The sequence below is a fragment of the Protomyctophum parallelum genome, assembly GCF_964188405.1.
Source record: "Protomyctophum parallelum genome assembly, chromosome: 15".
Taxonomy (NCBI): domain Eukaryota; kingdom Metazoa; phylum Chordata; class Actinopteri; order Myctophiformes; family Myctophidae; genus Protomyctophum; species Protomyctophum parallelum.
Window position 1 is genome coordinate 20455284 of NC_139710.1, and position 21010 is coordinate 20476293.

At 45.2% G+C, this 21010-nt stretch overlaps 1 protein-coding gene across 2 annotated transcripts in view; it reads right to left on the reverse strand.

Annotated features, from left to right (window-relative positions):
• kremen1 (kringle containing transmembrane protein 1) overlaps window positions 1-21010 on the reverse strand; it is an 86919-nt gene that overhangs the window by 44253 nt on the left and 21656 nt on the right. For both annotated transcript variants that reach the window (XM_083784116.1, XM_083784115.1), the window contains exon 2: window positions 12241-12403. In XM_083784116.1, the coding sequence (XP_083640242.1) occupies window positions 12241-12403 (163 nt within the window). The remainder of the gene's footprint in view (window positions 1-12240; window positions 12404-21010) is intronic.

A 21010-nucleotide genomic window follows, 5' to 3' on the forward strand; every position in this document is an offset into this window, starting at 1 on the left:
CTCTGCTGCTATCCCGTTTCACCTTTTGTGGGCAAAACTGTGAAGGGCGTTTCCATTTCTTTTCTTCTCCTATCAAAAACACTTTCCTGGGTTTCTTCCTCTCTTTTCAGACAGAAACACGCTATTGATAGCAGTGAAATTCTTCTTTCTTGTCTTTCTTTTTTTTTTTTTGGGGGGGGGGGGGGGGGAGGAATTAATTCAAGTTCATAATAGGTGAAACAAACGTTCCACTAATATTATGGCAAAACATTATTGTTTTTCCCTTACCGGCAAATCTAAACTGCGTTGGGAGATTTGGAGTATATTGCATCCTAATAACCCTATACCATCGGCAAGACAACCTGCAGGTGTTCATCTGAGCTCACTCTGAAATACCATGGACCATTACAGGACTGTGACTCAGGAGATGAGACCACATGGATCCATTTTAAGGGTCCATTTCCACATCCCCCGAGTTCAATAAAATTAACACAGAGTATTTGGCTGGGTAGCTTGTTTTCCTGTATGTTTTGGACACCTTATCCTGAGCACAGATCTATTGGCTGCCCCACCCAGGTTGGAGGCACACACCTGTTTGTTTGGCCCGAGGCTGCTGCTAGCATGACAGTACAGAGGGGGGACAGGGACCAGCCAGCAAGAGTTGGGTTTCTTTCAATGTCTCTCTCGCGCGCACGCACGCATGCACACACGGACGGGCACACACACACACACACACGCACATGCACACGCACACGCACGTAACAGCCCCACTTGATACACTTGATATAAGATTCCCCAGAACTCATCTATAGGCACTTAGCTAATTTACTGGACCCTATGCACTGCTAATCACCGCCCAGGGAGACCCGAATGAATAACGAGTGTGTGCACGTGTGTGAATGCAGGTGTACACAGATTGTGCATGAGCGTGAAAGGGGGGGGTGTGTTTAACTGCATTATTGCGTGCGTGCAGGTTTGCAGGTGTACAGGTGTTTAACTGCATTAGTTATTGTGTGTGTGTGTGAGAGAGAGAGAGAGAGAGAGAGAGAGAGAGAGAGAGAGAGAGAGAGAGAGAGAGAGAGAGAGAGAGAGAGAGAGAGAGAGAGAGAGAGAGAGAGAGAGAGAGAGAGAGAGAGTGTGTGTGTGTGTGTGTGTGTGTGTGTGTGTGTGTGTGTGTGTGTGTGTGTGTGTGTGTGTGTGTGTGTGTGTGTGTGTGTGTGTGTGTGTGTGTGCGTGCGTTTGCAGGTGTAAAAGCCTGGGAATCGAATGCACGTGCTTTGTGCACGTGTGTGTGTGTGTGTGTTTGAGACAGGGAGGTTGTACATGTGTATGAGGGGAAGTGAGTACAGAGCTCTGGGGCAGAGGTGCCACAGTACACATAAAAGCTACATGGGGCTGTGGTGAACCCATCAATTTCCCCTGTGAGCGTGTCTGTGTGTGACGTGTGTGTGTGTGTGTGTGTGTGTGTGTGTGTGTGTGTGTGTGTGTGTGTGTGTGTGTGTGTGTGTGTGTGTGTGTGTGTGTGTGTGTGTGTGTGTGTGTGTGTGTGTGCGCGTGCGTGTGTGTGTGCGTGCATTCACATGACGTGTGTGTGAAACTGTCCCTCTCTTGGGAGTCCCACTGGTAGGTCAGAGAATGTTATGATGTTAAATTGGCACAGTTCCACCAACCGTCTCACTTGGCCCTGTGTGAGCCACAATGCATGCATGGCCACGTTGCTTTATTTCATTTTCAGCCCACAATTTTGTAACCTATTTTTCACCCTGTGCCAATTGCCTAAAAGCCGTAAATCCTGGGCGCTGCTCTCCCTCTGCCAACCTGGGGAGAGCCACAAACTGAGCTCATGCTTACTGTAATGCACAGGCCACTTCTTGACCTGACAAGGGTGGGGGAGGGGGGAGGCGAGTTTCCCTTTTTTTTAAGATTTGTTTTTGGCATTTTGCCTTCATTGATAGTTAGTAGTTACAAGTGAAGATTGACAGAACAGAGGGAGAGACACGCAGCGAAGGTCGCCTTGAACGGGACTCGAACACGGGACTCATCAGACCAGAGCATAATGTGGCATGCGCCTGGACCACTCGACCAGCGGGTGCATCACGTTGCTTTTGCCTACAGTCTGATATATCATTGCTGTTGAGCAGAAATTTCTGTGGGGTTTTTTTTTTTCTATTTTGTAAATCAATGTCCTACTTGTTCATACTGCAGTGTCACACAAAATCGAAGCGACGCAATTTGAGCTTTACGCTGTTTTTGAATTTGAATCCTGAAAAGTATAACCGTTTTGGATCATATATACTTACATACCATGGTGGGAAAACAGTTTGCTGTCGTAGATCTGCTATCTGCTATTGTCTCCACGAGACACCCTCGTACGACGGAGTGTTCTATTGGGCATAACATTCTCTCAAGCGCTCGCGTTTGAAGGCAGTTTGCGGGCTTTTACAGTACATCTGAGAACAAGACAAAAGCAGCTGTTCTTTGCTGGCCGCTGTTCAAAAGCTTTTCTCTTTTAATAACCATTTTCCACATTCTCAAGTCATAAAAATGTATGATAATCTTTAAAGGCCCTGGCACCGCGCTGCTATAATTACCACACAAAAAAAAGAACGAATATATGTGAGGCATCGCGTTTTAAATTAATCTGCAGAAAACCTGCGAGTAACACGCGAGTAACCATCCCCGCGTATACAGAAGGTTCTCTCTAACGTGAACCGTGTGCTTGCTTTCTAAGGGATCTTCGCTTACACGATGAAGATGAAAGTATAGACCCTCCTCTGCCTTGTAGGACAGAGTGAGCGTGGAGGAATGCTGATCGGACGTAATTTCGAGAGGCCTGTTTTACTATGGGGTTTTGGGGGGTATAGTTGGTGGATTAGGATCTGTCAAATGTAGCCCAGAGACATGGTGCTTGTATCAACTGTTACTAACAAGGTCCCTCGTGATGACACATGCACAGTCAAATCCTGGTGTTAATCTATCCATTTGTAACGCCATAGAGTGCACAAATGTGTTAAATTGAAGCTGCAATCCGGAACGCATTTTAAGGAACAAAACATTTCAACATATCTGTATGGTAGACTATGTTAATACAATATAAGTCAGCCTTCCATCAAGGAATTCCAACGCTGACGTCTGGTTGACAAGCAGTACTGCCTGAGGCTCATAAGCGCAATGCAGCATACTCTCCAAGTGGGTATTCCGTCTCAGAAGATCGGTACAAGTTTGGTCTGACAGGCGGTAGAACCAGGTTCAAATCCCAGGTAGAACATCAACCGATTGTAGCTTTAACACGGTGGATTGTACAGTATGACATTCTGGACAAACATCACATGAATGCTCATTCGGTTCAGTGGACCTGTACATGGTTCAGGTAGCCCGTGCAGCATTCAGGTGGCCAATGCTGCATTCAGGTGGCCAATTCTGCACTAAGGTGGCCTGTGCTGCGTCCATATGGCCCATGCTGCGTTCAGGTGGCCTGTGCTGCGTCTATATGGCCCATGCTGCATTCAGGTGGCCTGTGCTGCGTCCATATGGCCCATGCTGCATTCAGGTGGCCTGTGCTGTGTCTATATGGCCCATGCTGCATTCAGGTGGCCTGTGCTGCATTCAGGTGGCCTGTGCTGTGTCTATATGGCCCATGCTGCATTCAAGTGGCCTGTCTGCTGCATTCAGGTGGCCTGTGCTGTGTCTATATGGCCCATGCTGCATTCAAGTGGCCTGTCTGCTGCATTCAGGTGGCCTGTGCTGTGTCTATATGGCCCATGCTGCATTCAAGTGGCCTGTCTGCTGCATTCAGGTGGCCTGTGCTACATCCAGTTGGAACATGTACTGTAGATGTTGATGGCCGTGTGATGGCACGCCACAATCTCAGATCTACACCTGACATCATGGGGATTCAATTACAATATAGGCAAGGAACATAACTCACTGTGACACTGCCATTATCCCATCCGTTTGAGGGAATGGCATTCACAGCTACAGTATAGTGGACACTCATAAATTCCTTCCTGGCAGCGAACACACACAAACCTGCATACAAATAGCCAGGAAATGACCACTCACACAAACCATCACACAATTCACACTCTCATACTAATGGAGCAGACAGCAGAGGGGAGTCTAGTCTCGGTGTGCGGAAGAGTTTATTAATAAGCTCTTAAGCTAAAATATCAATCTACCTTTCTGTGATGTCTTTGGTACAGTCCTTAACTCCCTGAGAAAGATCAGAGGAGCCTATCAAAGAAAATCTTAGAATCTCGATCGGATCAAAACATGGATTAAATAATATAAAGACCCTTATCATGTAACTTACGGGATCGTCGGGCGGCCAGACTAAAAGTTTATTTACGTTACGGGAATGGCAGGGAACGTTAAGCACAAAGTGATTATATCTGATAATGTCACAAGAGCAGGGTTAATTTAACCCTGAGAGTGTATGATTATGGTACATATTTATTGAATAATAATTACTCTTGTTTAGCCTTAGCCAACAAGCTAGCATAGGAGTGGACTTCGCTCTCCTTTTTGGGCGGGATTAATGTGAGGTTTCCAAATTTCTTCTCCGTTTTCACTGGGCTATTTTATTGAGAGCCATAAAGATGAAAAGTGGGGACTATGAGGTCTCTCTCTCTCTGTGTCTCTAGTATCACAGAGCTCTTTCAACTTAATCGGTTTGGGGAAAACCCTACAATGAGATGAGAACAGAGGGGTTTATGAGACCCACTTCCTTCAATCCTGATATCCCATCGCCCCCACTGCACCTGCTTCACTGTCTGAGCTGTGCACGCGCACAGACACACGCGTACAGACACGCACGCACACACACACACACACACACACACACACACACACACACACACACACACACACACACACACACACACACACACACACACACACACACACACACACACACACACACACACACACACACACACACACACACACACACACACGCACACACGCCTCTCTAATCCCTGTACATCCGCTCCCCGCTCGGAGACGTGTGTTCAAGTAACGACATGCGATGTTTCTTAGCCTCATGTTATCCACCTGTGCCTCAGCCCTCGCTTCATAAAACCCCCCTTGGCGCTGGGATCAGACAGCCCCCCCCCCCCCCTCTCCACCACATTTCATCACATTTCCTTCTCCCATATCCTCCTCAACATTGTTGTTGATTCTTTCGGGGAAGATATTCTGTGTAAAAGTGAAGGGGCCAAGGATAAATCCCTGGGGGACCCCGGTCAAGGAAATATTTAAGAGGTTTACGTGGTTAAAGGTCCACTTCCACTTCCCCCTCCAAGTTTTAATAGTGGTTAATTTTTCTATTCACAATGTTTCGATCCTGACCATCCGCCCGAGTTTGTGTAGGTTTCTATATAGGCTAAAAATATGTTACTGATTTGGATGTACATTTATTGAACAGGGATAATTTTTAAGGGGAGAATTTAAATCTGAAACCATGGTTCTCAGCAGGAAACCGATGGATTGTGCAGTGCAGGTCTATCTTGGGGTCACAAGTGAGAGAATGCCTCGGGGTCCCCCAGGAGGAAGTTGCTAATGTAACTGTGGAGAGGGAAGTCTGGAAATCTCTGCTGGAACTGTTGCCCCCGTGACCCAACTCTGGATAAGCGGTTGAAGATGGACAGAGATTTTCAACCACACCATGGGACATCATGTGTGGACTGGACAGTGACTTTAAAGCTCAATATCACATGCTTAAAATAGCAATTGCGACGCGTTGTGGACTTGCCGATTGGCTATTTAACCGGGCTTAACCCCCTTCACGATCTCGGTCATACCACGCATTGAAAGGTTGCAGTTCTTCTGTAGTGCCAAAAGAGAGATGGAGGCAGACAGACATGGCTGAGCGAAGAGAGAGTTGTTAGTGCTAGAGGTAAGTGGGATAGTTGGGGGGGGGGTCAATGGAAACAGAATTTGACTAGCCACAGGCCACAGATGTAAATAAGGAGTTTTGAAATCCAAATTTTGTTGTGGTGTCTAAATCCCTTTCCCATATGGTTCTCCGTCTGTGGTGGGAGCACTCTCCCTCTTGAGTGCAAGTGTGCGCACGCACGCATGCACGAGCGCACACACACACACACAGTACACACATTGTACACACATTGTACACACACTACACAATATGTACATGTGGGCACATGTGCGGATTGTGCGCATGCACAATGTATATGCATATGTGTACATTTGTGTGCACGCATGTGAATGATCGTACACCCACAAATACACATGTGTTGGGTAAACATAAATATGTACTGTACACACGCTGAGCACTGTGCATATACACACGCATGTTTCAAGGCTAACCCAGCATAGATCAAATATTTATGCATGTTCCACGGCTGTGGGACGTGTGCACGTCATATAGGGGAATTCTGGAGACAAACGTTTCATCATTGTTGCCGATAACAAAGAACATATTAATGTTCTTTCATGACCTCTGTGCTTTCGTGCTATACTAAACTGCTGTGCCTAGGAACCCAAGAATTTATGGGCCACGGACCCCCATTTGAAAATGTTTTGTGCCAGCTGCTAGGGACCCCCAGAAGAGAAGATTTGTGTTAAAAGAAATTCAAAATGACTCAAAACATTCCAATACTTTCATTATTATTATTATTATTTTCTGAAATTTTGAATAACCAACGTATACAGTAAAATAAAAAAAGTGATTAAAATTATTGTGACGCTGTATCAACACATTTTGCTGGGAAGTCAGGACCCCCTGGAACACCCATCCCAAGGAACCCTATGGGTACCCAGACCCCACCTGGAACCCCCATCCCAAGGAACCCTATGGGTACCCAGACCCCACCTGGAACCCCCATCCAAGGAACCCTATGGGTACCCAGACCCCACTTTGAGCATCACTGATTCACACTACTTTCTATTGGCCTGTAACGGTGTGTTAACTGCTGTGCTGCCTCTGGCGGTCTTATCTTAATCCTGTGATCATGTGAAGTGGCAATAAAGATGAGAATGATTCTGAATCTGATCCAATGGTGCAGGCCTACTGTACAGTTTGACCTGTGAGCATGTTCACACACCGCTCAGCTAAAGCATTTTACTTTACTTTACTTTACTTTATTACATTTTTTGTCAGAAACGTGTATTACCAACCTTTGAGAAGTATACGCACACGCACGCACACGCGCGCACACACACACACACACACACACGCACGCACGCACACGCACACGCACACGCACACGCACACACACACACACGCACACACACACACACACACACACACACACACACACACAATGAAAACAGGAGATATCACTTTCGCAAACCCCCCTACATTCTCCACCTATTCCTGGGGGGAAATGGAATCCGGAAAACAGCCACGTAACAAAGGCTTGTGTGAACGACTCATAAAGGCCATCTCTTATCTATTGAGAATCAGTCTCCTCACTGCACAGTAACACAGTAACATCCTCGGTGTTCATTTGACTCTGAGAGCAGGGTTCAATTATTAGTTTTTAAACAAATTAACAGCTTAAACCATGTAGTTCTTTGTATGACAAATAGCAAAAATAGAAGCTCTATACTACGTAGCTCACAACGTGTCCCATCGCGATGCGTTGTTGTGAGCTTGGAGGAATTGCTATTCTTGCATTTTTTTTAAATGACCACATTCGGTCAAAATAGGGACGCCAGGGTTAATGGGGTTAACACATTTTTACTTATTAAATTGTTTAATTGTGATTAAAAACACAAACATAAACATCAAACACATCCGACAGCGACAGTCTACATTTCCCTAAAGGATTGCATATTGTCTCTGTCGGGTGGAAACCTCCTACAGTATATGATCAACACTGACCTACGTTTTCTGAAATACTTCAAATATTGATATAGCAGAATTTAATAGAATACTGTAAGCTACATACTGTACAGAACCCCAAGAGGGGTTCAGTATGTACAGAACAGCAGGGATAAAACATGAAGGATAAGAAATGAATGACCAGAGAGGGGGATATATCAAACACAGAGGCATGGATTCCCCCCATATCCCCTATCCCAACAAATCAAACCATTTCTGAAAATGTACAAAGGTACACTTTCAGACACATTTGTACACACGTAGTTACGAATTTTTAAATGATCACCGGGGGATTTCACTGTGCATCGCTGATGAGAGACTCTTTAGACAGTCTGAGAGAAGTCTGTCTGGGGGGACTGAAATAGACTGAGCTTCAATCCTGACTGGAGTCCATACTGACTGAAACCCTTCTGTCAAGACGTAACAAAGCCATGGTCTGTTAGTGTGTAGACAGTATGGGGGGGGGGGGGATATTTCTCACTGTATCACACAATTGCCAAAATATGTCAAATCTAAACAATGAAGATGTCCATTTTTGCTCTACTTGTCGAATATAATAAGCTTCTAATGTGTGGCGAAAGCCTTCCTCAATCCGCTGTATATATCCCTACGCATAAATCTTCAGAATGCACGTCCGGGGCCAAGTTTAAACAAATCCGTCCATTGCCACTTCAAAGCATTGTTGCTTTATGAGTTTACGACCGTGACTTAGAGAAACCGTTTCAGAGGCTTTTGGGGGGAAGAGATGTACGGTTTTTCTCATGGCTCGGCTATCTGGGCCAAGCCACTGTTCTGGAAGTCTCTCTCCGCTGAAATTTGTCTTGACTCGCGAAAGGAGTGCGGCTCAATACAAACACACAAGTTGGACAGTCATGCATGCAAACGTTGACAGTCCTACATGGGGCATGACTGACGGATGGATTGGGGCTTTCTGGAGACCCAAAGCCACCGCGCCATGTCCCTCTGACGTTCCTGGGATGAGGGATGGAGATGTGCTTGTAGTTGTGACTCTGAGCATGCAATGGCTGCGTCCTTGTGTTGACAGGACTACACGTTCTGCTGGGATATTCACTGATAAAAGATATTCAGAAGTGTAATGTATAATGTCTGATCTTTGGAACCTTCGGGGCAACAGGCAGACCTGTGTGTGTAGGCCAGCATTTCCTATACCCTGAGGTCCGGGTTAAGATCCGGGGGAGCTAGTCCAAACTTCTTCATTGTCAATGGCGTTTACAAAACAAACAAGACAAACATTAAACCTGTGTATAGGAGGGGCTAGCGCCCCTCAAAAATAATATGTCCATCTATAAATGCACCAAGTCTCTTTGTCTGTCTGTCTGTGTGTAATCCACGTAACTCGAGAACAGTTCGCCCCACCAATTTAAAATTCGACACGCGCGTTCCGCACCACCACATGGTGTGCAGTGTCCGGTGTCCAGTTGGTCGGACCCATGGTTCTCCAGAACCGCCACAAAAGGCCTCTGCCCGGGCTCTGGACAGGGCCCTGTCCATATATGGAGCTGGCCTGTTCCGACATCATTTTGACATCTGCATAGACTCCATATTGGGGCATGCCTGACAAAGAACTCCATATATGGCTATAAAAGGGACACAGACATAATAACTGGGTGGGCCATGCATTTCCAACTTGCACTGTTCCAAGTAGGCCCAACGGGCACTGCTCTAGAGGCCCTTTACAGGGCCCAAATTAGCCTACTGATCACACCTGATCACCCCTAGATCTCCATGGAGCTGGCCTGGCTGTTACGACATCACATGATGTTCTGACGTCTGCATCTGGGCATGCCTGACAAAGAACTCCATATATGGGCATAAAAGGGACACAGACATAATATCTGGGTTGGGGCATACATTTCCAACTTGCATTGTTCCGAGTAGGCCAGTGCCCAACGGGCACCGCTGTAGAGGCCCCACGGGCACCGCTCTAGTTATATTAATAATGTTATTCAAACTTTTAGGTGTAGTGGTCTTCTCGGCTATGAATCATGTCTAAGGCCTTGTCTAGGAAGATGTCTTCAAAAAAGTACTTCGTGCCCAAGACGTCTCCAGACGTCCTAGGAATTATAATTCCAAAATAGCAAAAGTAGCAGATCGACAAGCTCGAAATGACCTTGCAGATCTGCTGCTTTTGATTTTGACGCTGTAGTTAACATATGGAAAAATGAGGTTTCTGCCCGACATCAGTGCTGTAAGTGTACATTAGCTTAAAATCATACTGTTGTATTAATTTTAGTCGTCTTTTTGGCAGCCTCTGGTAGCTCCATATTGTCATTACAACGTTACTACGGAAGTTCTACTCAAAAAGGAATGCTTTGTAAGATATGGCCTGCAGATATTGAGACGCTAGGACTGCGTCACACTGCGACATGTGAGCTTGTAGATCTGCTATTTTGGGGTCGTGGCACATAACCTAATATACTGTAAATCAGGCATGACACTTTCAAAGGCTAACACTAATGGCTCTTATCACCGACTAGGGTAACCCAGAATCAGTGAAGTTCTGCGATGGTTTCTTGTTTTGATTATAACCAGGTACTGTGGGTACTTTATAAATAAAACGAATACAAAAAAGCGAAATAGCTGATCTGCTTTGAGTTTAGAAAACATGTGAAAGTACTAGTTCCGGTAACTACTACATCCTGAGCAGGGCCCGAATGAGGTTCTGAGAACCTTATGAACCTGTTAGAGATGGCATGGAACAGAACCTTATGAACCTGTTAGAGATGGCATGGAACAGAACCTTATGAACCTGTTAGAGATGGCATGGAACAGAACCTTATGAACCTGTTAGAGATGGCATGGAACAGAACCTTATGAACCTTATGGCATGGAACGGTTCACTAGAACCTCATGAACCCGTTAGAGATGGCATGGAACGGTTCACTAGAACCTCATGAACCTGTTAGAGATGGCATGGAACGGTTCACTAGAACCTCATGAACCTGTTAGAGATGGCATGGAACGGTTCACTAGAACCTCATGAACCCGTTAGAGATGGCATGGAACGGTTCACTAGAACCTCATGAACCTGTTAGAGATGGCATGGAACGGTTCACTAGAACCTCATGAACCTGTTAGAGATGGCATGGAACGGTTCACTAGAACCTCATGAACCCATTAGAGATGGCATGGAACGGTTCACTAGAACCTCATGAACCTGTTAGAGATGGCATGGAACGGTTCACTAGAACCTCATGAACCTGTTAGAGATGGCATGGAACGGTTCACTAGAACCTTAAGAACCTGTTAGAGATGGCATGGAACGGTTCACTAGAACCTCATGAACCTGTTAGAGATGGCATGGAACGGTTCACTAGAACCTCATGAACCTGTTAGAGATGGCATGGAACGGTTCACTAGAACCTCATGAACCTGTTAGAGATGGCATGGAACGGTTCACTAGAACCTCATGAACCTGTTAGAGATGGCATGGAACGGTTCACTAGAACCTCATGAACCTGTTAGAGATGGCACGCAACGGTTCACTAGAACCTCATGAACCTGTTAGAGATGGCATGGAACGGTTCACTAGAACCTCATGAACCTGTTAGAGATGGCATGGAACGGTTCACTAGAACCTTATGAACCTGTTAGAGATGGCATGGAACGGTTCACTAGAACCTCATGAACCTGTTAGAGATGGCATGGAACAGAACCTCATGAACCTGTTAGAGATGGCATGGAACAGAACCTTATGAACCTGTTAGAGATGGCATGGAACAGAACCTCATGAACCTGTTAGAGATGGCATGGAACGGTTCACTAGAACCTTATGAACCTGTTAGAGATGGCACGGAACGGTTCACTAGAACCTCATGAACCTGTTAGAGATGGCACGGAACGGTTCACTAGGTTCATGCAGTCGAAGCAGTGTTGCAAGGTCTGCTTATTATAAGCGACGTCAGGCTTGTTTTTCTGTAAAGTTGCTTGTAAATATTGGTAGTTGCGGGTTGTGGTTTTTTGGGCTTGTTTCTAAAATGTAGTTGCTTATTTGGGCTTACATCCAAATTGTTTGATTATTGTTTAAACGGGTGGTTCTCAAACATTTTCATGTCAAGGTCTACAAGCTTGTGAGCTTGTAGATCTGCCACTTTCAAATAGTCAAAGTATGTAGGTTTGAAGAGCTTAACCCATTCAGAACGGGAACCCCTTTTGGTGTTTTAAGCATTATGTTATACTTTAGCTATTGTATAACATAAAATAGCAGATCTACAAGCCCATAGCACTACGAGCTTGTAGATCTGCTATTTTTGAAAAATTGTGAAAATGTGGTGCAAATGTGGTGCAAAACTTTCTTTCAGAGTAAGTCAAATCTTTGCTTCTGGGGGGGGGGGGGGGGGGGGGGGGACCACTGATATATAGAAACATGGCTTTTTGTAGGTTTCCCTCCTCACCTGCAGTAGTTGTGGCTCCCCAGGCCACCCTCTCCATTGGGGTACTTCAGCGTGTTGTACGGGTGCTGGAAGGTCTCGTTCCAGAAGAGGCAGGGCTTCCCCCCCTGTAGGCTGGTCTGGTTCTGAAGGCCCCGGTAGTCCTCGCCATTAGCAGTGTAGCACTCTGCGGGCCAGAGAAAGAGAGAGAGAGAGAGAGAGAGAGAGAGAGAGAGAGAGAGAGAGAGAGAGAGAGAGAGAGAGAGAGAGAGAGAGTGTTAAAGGACCTATAACATTTTTTGTGTTTTTGGGGCTCCCATATGTGTTTTCTATCCCCACAAATAACCAATTTTGAACAATCAGGCATTCATATCATATGGGTGCTTTAATGGAAATTGCTCTCAGGGACAGCTCAACTGATTTTGTCCTCATCGTGATGTCATCAATGTCACCCTACTTTGTATAATTCCTCCTCTTCTTCAGTCTTCAGTTCCAAATTTGCATTTCCACTTTGTTTACAATGTCCACCATTGTTGATTTTCCAAGCTGGCATATTGGAAACAAGACTGGTTTTATCTAGCATCAGTATTATAATGACTCAAATATTAAATAATCTGCATATCAGCACCCCCACCACCTCAGGACATTGTGGTACTGCAGCTAAAACTGCTTTGAAAGTCCAGAAAGAAATGACAAGGACTGGTTATATCAGAGTGGGGATTGAGGCTCAAACCATTAGAAATAACTTTGAGGGACATAAACAATATGATATTAAATATTAAAAGCAGTTTTAAGTTTGTCTGTTGTGCATGTGTCCACTGGGCTCATCAATATGTCCGTAGCAAAGACTTGGCCTTGTCCATGGGACATTTTTAGATCTAGCTGTTTTACACACCATTATAGTTTTACAGTATGTATGACACTGATTTGCTATGACACTATAGCACATTAGGAGTCCAATTAGTGCAAGTGGTTCTCAAATGTTTTATTAGCAAGGAGTCGGACCCTCATAACTCTGAGAGTATACACACGGAATCAAATGGTCCATTTGGTTCCATTTGAGAGAGAGAGAGAGAGAGTGTTAAGAGCTGTGGTGTCCACCACAAGCCAACATGATGATGACCCCTGTGTGTGACACCTAATAAAGGTCAATTGTGTGACAACGATTCTCAAATGTTTTCATTTAAGGGTCCATTTAAGTCCCTGGTGGTCCCTGGACCCGATGTTAAAGAGACAGTGTACAGACTACAGAGATAAGGATCAGAATAAGTGATTCTAAGCAGGCATATTACAGGCAGACATCCAAATCCAATACATCTATATATAATTGTTTGAGAATCTAAGGTTGAGTCAATGGTCTTGGATTATATATATATATATATATATATATATATATAATTTAATAGTTGTAAAGTTGTACCCAACACATGGCAAGAAACCCAAAGCCACAACAGCTACGTCGCTACACCCACAACACCATCTTACACACTACACCCACACACACTCACACAGCAGTGACGTCACACACTTACCTTCGCAGTGTTGCAACGCTATCTCCTCCTATCGCGCCGAACGGCAAAACTCGACACCACCCGCCAAACACTAGCACTGGCACTGCCACCAAAAATGCCACCCGTCCACACTCACGCCGCCAATGCATTTGTTTACTACAAACATTATCGCCCGAAGCACCCACACCCCCGGAACACTGTTGCCCTGTCACCACGCTAAATTCGCCAGTTCTATGCAAGTGAGCACAAATTACATGTGAGAAAATTCATTCACAAGCCCACAAATGCCATTCAAATGCCATTCAACACACACTACGACTCGCTTACAATTCGTGAACCTGGCAACTACTACTCCGTCTTTTCATTGGCTACTAGCTCTGCCTCTCAGCCTGTGCTGCTCTGATCTCCGAGTCTCCCTGACAGTCCTGACTCCTGTCCACTGTCCGGACTCCGCAGCCCGCAGGAGAAAAATACAAGGAAGGAGAGGAACTTTCGCCTCGCGATTTTGCTTATTCCTTCTAAATCTCTGTATATTAAATATCGCTCTCTCAGCGAATCTCTTAGTTACATAAATATTGTTCTTTGACAGATTTTGGTTTGTTCCAAACTATTACAATTACGCCGTTCGAATTCGCCATTTCGCCTGCCAGCCATACTGCCAAGTACATTTCATTGCGCACACACACACACGCACACGCACGCCTGGAAGCCACGATCTCTCTCTCTCTCGCCACGCACGCACACACACACACACACACACACACACACACATGAATAGCCGTGCAGCCTATACACGGCGGCAGCGAGACAGGACGTTATAATCTTGATTTTCTTTAAATAACTGTCTTTCTCCGCACGTGCGCACACAACATTATTCAAGTGAAATGCATAACGCCAATATTGGGCTAATATAGGCTACCAATATGTGGGTAGCATACAGGGATTTAACCACGGAATGAATATATATCATACTATAATTCACCGAATGTCTGTGTGTCTGTCTGTAAGAAACAAACACTTATCTCCTCAATGCCTGCACCAATCGCTCCCACTTTTCACACAGGCATTGACCATATGAATATGGAGGGCATAACGGAGCCCTTTTTTCGATTTGACACATTAATGATTATTAATTTATTTATTAGTGAATTGGGCGCAGTACTGAACAACTCATCTCCCCGCAAATCACGTGTCACCAGTGAAATGCATGTTGGGAGGACACAGATTAATACTGGGACACAGTTTCCGGCGCAACATTCCCCTTGCATTCTCCAATGCACTTCACAACGCCCCCAGGCAGGCATCAGACCTATGCATCAGACCCACACGAGGAAAACAACTCGGACCCAAAAGTAGCCTACGCATCGACACAATTACTACATACAACATGCCACGAAGAACAGCCTCAAGGACCCTAGCGCATTATTCCACGCACCTACCCTTTTTCACACCGCCCCCAGCCAACACGGAGGTTGTGTGTGTGTGTGTGTGCGTGCGTGTGTGTGTGTGCAGACTACTTTCGCTGTGAACGTGTGTGTGTAAACTACTTCAGCTGTGTGTGCGCACATGCGTATGTGTGCGCGTGCGTCATCGCGTGGCCGTTTTCAGTTCGCTATAAACACAACACGAGATACAACTGCAGTCTTGAACATAAGCCACACACACACACAGCGTGAAGTGGCTACAGCGCACGCTCCGGTGAAAACAGCTAATCTACAAGCCCACAACATCACAGGTTGCAAAAGCCATGAGTTCTCTCAAGCCAAAGCTCACAATTGAGACCGTTTTGGACGCAAATCCACCTGCAAATTGGATCTGTGCGACTGTCCATATACAGTATATAGGTGCATGTCAAACTGGGGGTCCTTGATACTTTTCAAATGGGCCTCTGTGGGCTAATAAGTGTAAATGTTGCGGTCCTTGCTCTTGCCATGAAAATGTTTCCCTACCATGCATTTGGAAGAATACTTTAATGTTATACTGCTGTTTTTATTCATAAAAAACACAAACACACACAAATATATTATACAAGTTGAAATATATCAGAACGGGTAAGGACTAGTATATATAATCATCTATACCAGGGAACCTTAGAGTATATACTCTAAGGTAGCAACACAATGCTGCGTGCGCTGCGTGCGTGCGGTATCGCACGTAGCAACACAATGCTGCTTCGTAGCAACACACATCAATGCTGCGTGCGCTGCGTGCGTGCGGTATCGCACGTGTGTGTGTGTAGTCGCACGTGTGTGTCGTTCTCCTCTCATAGTGGTATGTGGACTGTGGTAGTCGTCGCTAAACCACGCGACAATCATTATTATGCATCTTGAACAACAATGGGATTATTTATGGACCTGCAGCAGTAGGTGAGTAATTACTTTTATCTATGTTGGACGTTTGTGTTGCTGCATCATGAGCTTGGAGATCTGCTATTTTCAACTGTAAAGTACATTTTGATGTCAATTCTCTGTGTGTGTGTGTGTGTGTGTGTGTGTGTGTGTGTGTGTGTATGTGTATGTGTATGTGTATGTGTATGTGTATGTGTATGTGTATGTGTATGTGTATGTGTATGTGTGTGTGTGTGTGTGTGTGTGTGTGTGTGTGTGTGTGTGTGTGTGTTCTGAGAAACAGAATATGTTACAGTACATGATTATGCATTGTGAGCTGGTAGATCTGCTATTTTCAACTGTACTGTACTTCAAGTGCAATTTGTTGCCAATACTGTGTGTGTGTGTGTGTGTGTGTGTGTGTGTGTGTGTGTGTGTGTGTGTGTGTGTGTGTGTGTGTGTGTGAGGCCAGAGAACTATAAGACAAACGCACATGGAATGGGAAATAGAGGGGGGGAAATGGAAATGGTAGGGTTTTTATTTTTGGTATTTGACTTTGCTACTGATGATTGTACGCAACAACAAGTATTGCATTGTGTTTTTGAGCTGACATGCCCTTTTTGATGTCAATCAATCAAGTCATCTCAGGTCATCTCAAGTGGCAGATGCAAAAATCGTTTTTTATATTAAAATTATATATATTTTTAGGGCCATGTCATGTGGTCTAACTGCAAAGCCTTTGTGATCTATACTGGTAGATCCTGATCTACCTTTTGGGCACCGCTTAACGTCAGATCAGCGGTTTTGTCGGCCAGCGCCAAAAATGATCCCCGACAGCATAATCGGAGGAAATACCGGGCAGTGTGTATGAGCCATAACGTGTTGACTACACTACACTACACTAATAAGGACACATAATAATAACTAATAACCCATCCGTTACTACATGTGGAGTCAACTCCCGCAATTTCCTTCTTCCCATAGTGCGCGGCAAAGTAACTCTGGGATGAGCGGCCGCAAAGCGGACGCAAAATTCTAGTATATATATATATATATATATATGCATTTGGAATGATAATAGACGATAAGTCTCTGGAATATAACTTGTAGTTTCTGCCCAGTCTCAATTCGTACCATTGGCCTGAGCGTGTCAAAGTGAGATCAATCACGACTTGGTATTGTTTCAATTAATGTCAACCCGAGTTTCACAAGAGCTTAGAAGGAGAAAAAAATGAGACCTGCAGATATACAGCTAAAGCAAACATGGTTTGAATTTCCAGGAAATATATGACAACCATATGGTGGAAGGGGAGAACAAATGGAGAGAGGGGGGAGAGGGAGAGGGAGAGAGAGAGAGTGTGACTGAGAGAGAGAGAGAGAGAGAGAGAGAGAGAGAGAGAGAGAGAGAGAGAGAGAGAGAGAGAGAGAGAGAGAGAGAGACAGAGACAGAGACAGAGACAGAGACAGAGACAGAGACAGAGACAGAGACAGAGACAGAGACAGAGACAGAGACAGAGACAGAGACAGAGACAGAGACAGAGAGACAGAGACAGAGACAGAGACAGAGACAGAGACAGAGACAGAGAGAGACAGAGACAGAGACAGAGAGAGACAGAGACAGAGACAGACAGAGACAGAGAGACAGAGACAGAGAGAGAGCATGGTCCCCAAAGCAAAACAATGGTCGGAATGAGTCTTTTCTTCTCTGAAACAGAGAAGTCATATAAACAATGGCGAGTGAGCCATCATAGCTCATCACACTCAGCCTCAGGCGACCTCCTGTCAAGACAGCTTTAAAGCCGATTTGTACTTCGTCGTACGGCAGTGGTGTGCCCCAAACATAGCCGATCTACAAGCCCACAACACGCCGCACCAGTGCTGTGTTGTGGACTTGTACATCGGCTATGTCTGGCGCACGACGCCCGTCGCATGAGGAAGCATAACAAATTAGGCTTTAGCCGCAAAGTCTGAATTCCTGCTTTGATTAAAATTGGGATATTCATTCAGCGCTTTGATAAATTATTAATGTTATAGTTATATTGCAGGAACTCATGAATTCCATTAAATTGTTGACTGCCGGGGGTGCTCAATCAATGTAGCCAGGGCATTAGGAATGACTTAATCCACACAAAAAACATCTGACACTAACAACATATGTCTTTATTTTTTATATTTTGTATTGTCGCTTAAAAGTTTAAACACACACGCACAAAAATCCAGACATGTCACAACAAGGGCAACGGCTGGGACAATGCGATAACATACAAATTCTTGATGCTTTAGAATGGATTTGCATTTAGCTTCAGAGGTGTTAGCCTGGCTGCTGTAATGCGAGAGAACACATGCGGCGGTATTAAACAGCCTACTATCGTTTCCTGTCAATCAAACAGACTTCCACATTTCGTCGATGTCGGGTGGAAACCTTTCATGTCCAAAACCGTTAAAGATTTTCAGGAAATGGAAAAGAACCTATTTAGTCACAAGCTCTTAATACTTTTCATTGATTAAATAATGTATAAAACCCACAGACAGATTTAAACCACTTTCACAATTGATTTCCAAAGAGAGCACAAATTAGCTGACACTCAGCTTCTAGATCTGCTAAATTTTGCTACTTTTGTGTGACACTGTAGCTTGTCAAATTAGGGCAGATTAGGGCAAGAAAAAGGAAACAAAAACAATAAAAAGTTGAAATAAGGAGCTAGGAGGTTTCCCGCCCGGCACTGCAGCAGAAGATTTGTGTTTTGGCCGGGCTCCAGGGAGGCTCTCGTTGCTATGTACATGGTGAGCCAATTGACCGGTCCCTTTCATCATCGCCACGCCGTCTCAGTTTGAGCATGAGCTCATGCCTCGCAATGTGACAGTCATTATGCCCCCATGGTGAGCCAGCTGTGGTGCAAAAGTCTGATTCCCCGCTTTGCATGCAGTCCAAAAAACCAAGCCTGAGTTAAACACTAGTTGCGCGCCGTCTGTGTTAATGTGCACGCCGCCGGGAAATATAGCCGATCTACAAGATCGCAAGGCGCCGCCACGGTGCGGACGCCACTGTGAGCTTGTGGATCGGGTGTTTGTGTGGTGCGCGACACGATGAACAGCCAAGTATAAATTAGACCCGAGCTGTTCTGGCTTCCTCCCACCCACTCGCTCTTTATCGCCTCCCTCCGTTGTCCTCCGCTTTTCCTCTTCCCTCCTCTTCTCTGCTGCTACACTCTGTGGTCTCTTCTTGGGTGTCTGTTCACTTACAGAGGGGACAGGGGTAGGAAAGGAGCTAAGTACATTTACTCAAGTATAACTGTACTTAAGTACACTTTTGAGGTACCTTTACTTTACTTGAGCATTTCCATGCTTGAGCTCTCTGTATTTCTATACCGCAGTACATCTCAGAGGCAAATTTTTATTTACTCGCAAACAATTACTTGGCACATTAGTTGTAAGAAATCATACATTAACCAATTTGGCCCTAATTTTATAGTTTGGCAATTAAAAAAATAGCAGCGCTACAAGCTCACACGATGCGATACTGCGTACCAATATTTTGTACTTTTACTCTGAGATTTATTTTAATACAGTCCTTTTACTAGTGTCCGCCGCTGTCCGGGTAGCTTAGTCAGTAGAGCTCTCGCCTTTGGACCACAAGGTCATGGGTTCGATCCCGGGCACTGCCAGCTCAGCGCATGACGACTAGCACAGCTTGGGTGCGGCAAGTCATGCGGGAAGTACTGGGAGCTGATGGTAGTTGTGGGCATGTGGCGCTCCACCTCAGCAACCCATCACCCAGAGGTCTAACGCATTGTTGCGGGACAGTTACCGCGTTCACCTCTGTCGGGTGGAAACCTCATACTAAGTCCAAAAAGTAGCAGATCGACAAGCTCAGAACACTTGTGGATCTGCTACCTTTGAAGCGTTTGTGTGACGCGAAGTAGGGCGTTCATTAGCCTCTGTACCAGGCTTTCATTTTTGTTGGTGCAAAAATTGAAAGCCTGGAGGAACGCATTGGCCGCTCTGGTCTAAAAGTGGGAGTCAACCCTTCCGGGTGGGCGTCGCTCCAAATGATGTGACGTAGCGCTGCACTAGGGGGGAGAGGAGGGGCCGGGGGTGACGGACAGATCGATGAGATCCAATCAGGGCGTGCGCAAATCTCAGCCGCGACCCGCCCCTCTAGACCAGAAACCTAACACGTTAGCTCAGGCTAGGCGTTCATTTACGAAAAAATACTATGAGTTAAAATATGGAGATAAGGCGTTTCTGCCCGACAACAATGACTTGAAGTCACCACCTCCAGCGCTGCAGAGGGAGGTGTCTTCCCCGCCTTACAGACCCTTAGCTGTCGCAGCAGCGTTGACCCACAGCAGCGTCACAACTGAACACATCATCACGCTGTACCACTCTGTGTCACTCTATGTCACTTGCCAGCAATAGCTGGCATAAATCAGCCCTATAGGCCTACAGCAAGGTTCTGGAATTAATTTGAACAATCGGAGGAAGACAGGAAGTCAGCCGCTCTACGTTTGTTAATAGGATCTGAGGAAATTGGCGCCGTCAATGTGCAACATGTACACACCTGCGTGATGCTAATGTTCATCATGAACTGTATCACATAGCTATCTGTATGGATATGTATATACTGTGTGCATATATCTCTGTTTTAATGAGCTTTCCCCCTCTCTTCTCACGGAATGCTACAACATTGTTGAGGAGCGCGCACAAACAAAAAATAATTCCACCCACTTATTTACACCTGTGAATCTGTGACGTGACAAATAAAACGATTTTGAGCCAGTTCATACTATAGCGTCATACTCAGCAAAACTCTTTCCCAAGAGACCAGATAAGATAAGATAAGATTAAATGTTCATAAACATGTGCCTCCGGCAAAACAGTGTAAAAATACACAGCCTGACACACCATTTGGTTTCACTTCGTTATTCAGCACATTATGAAAGTTTATTTGTATTA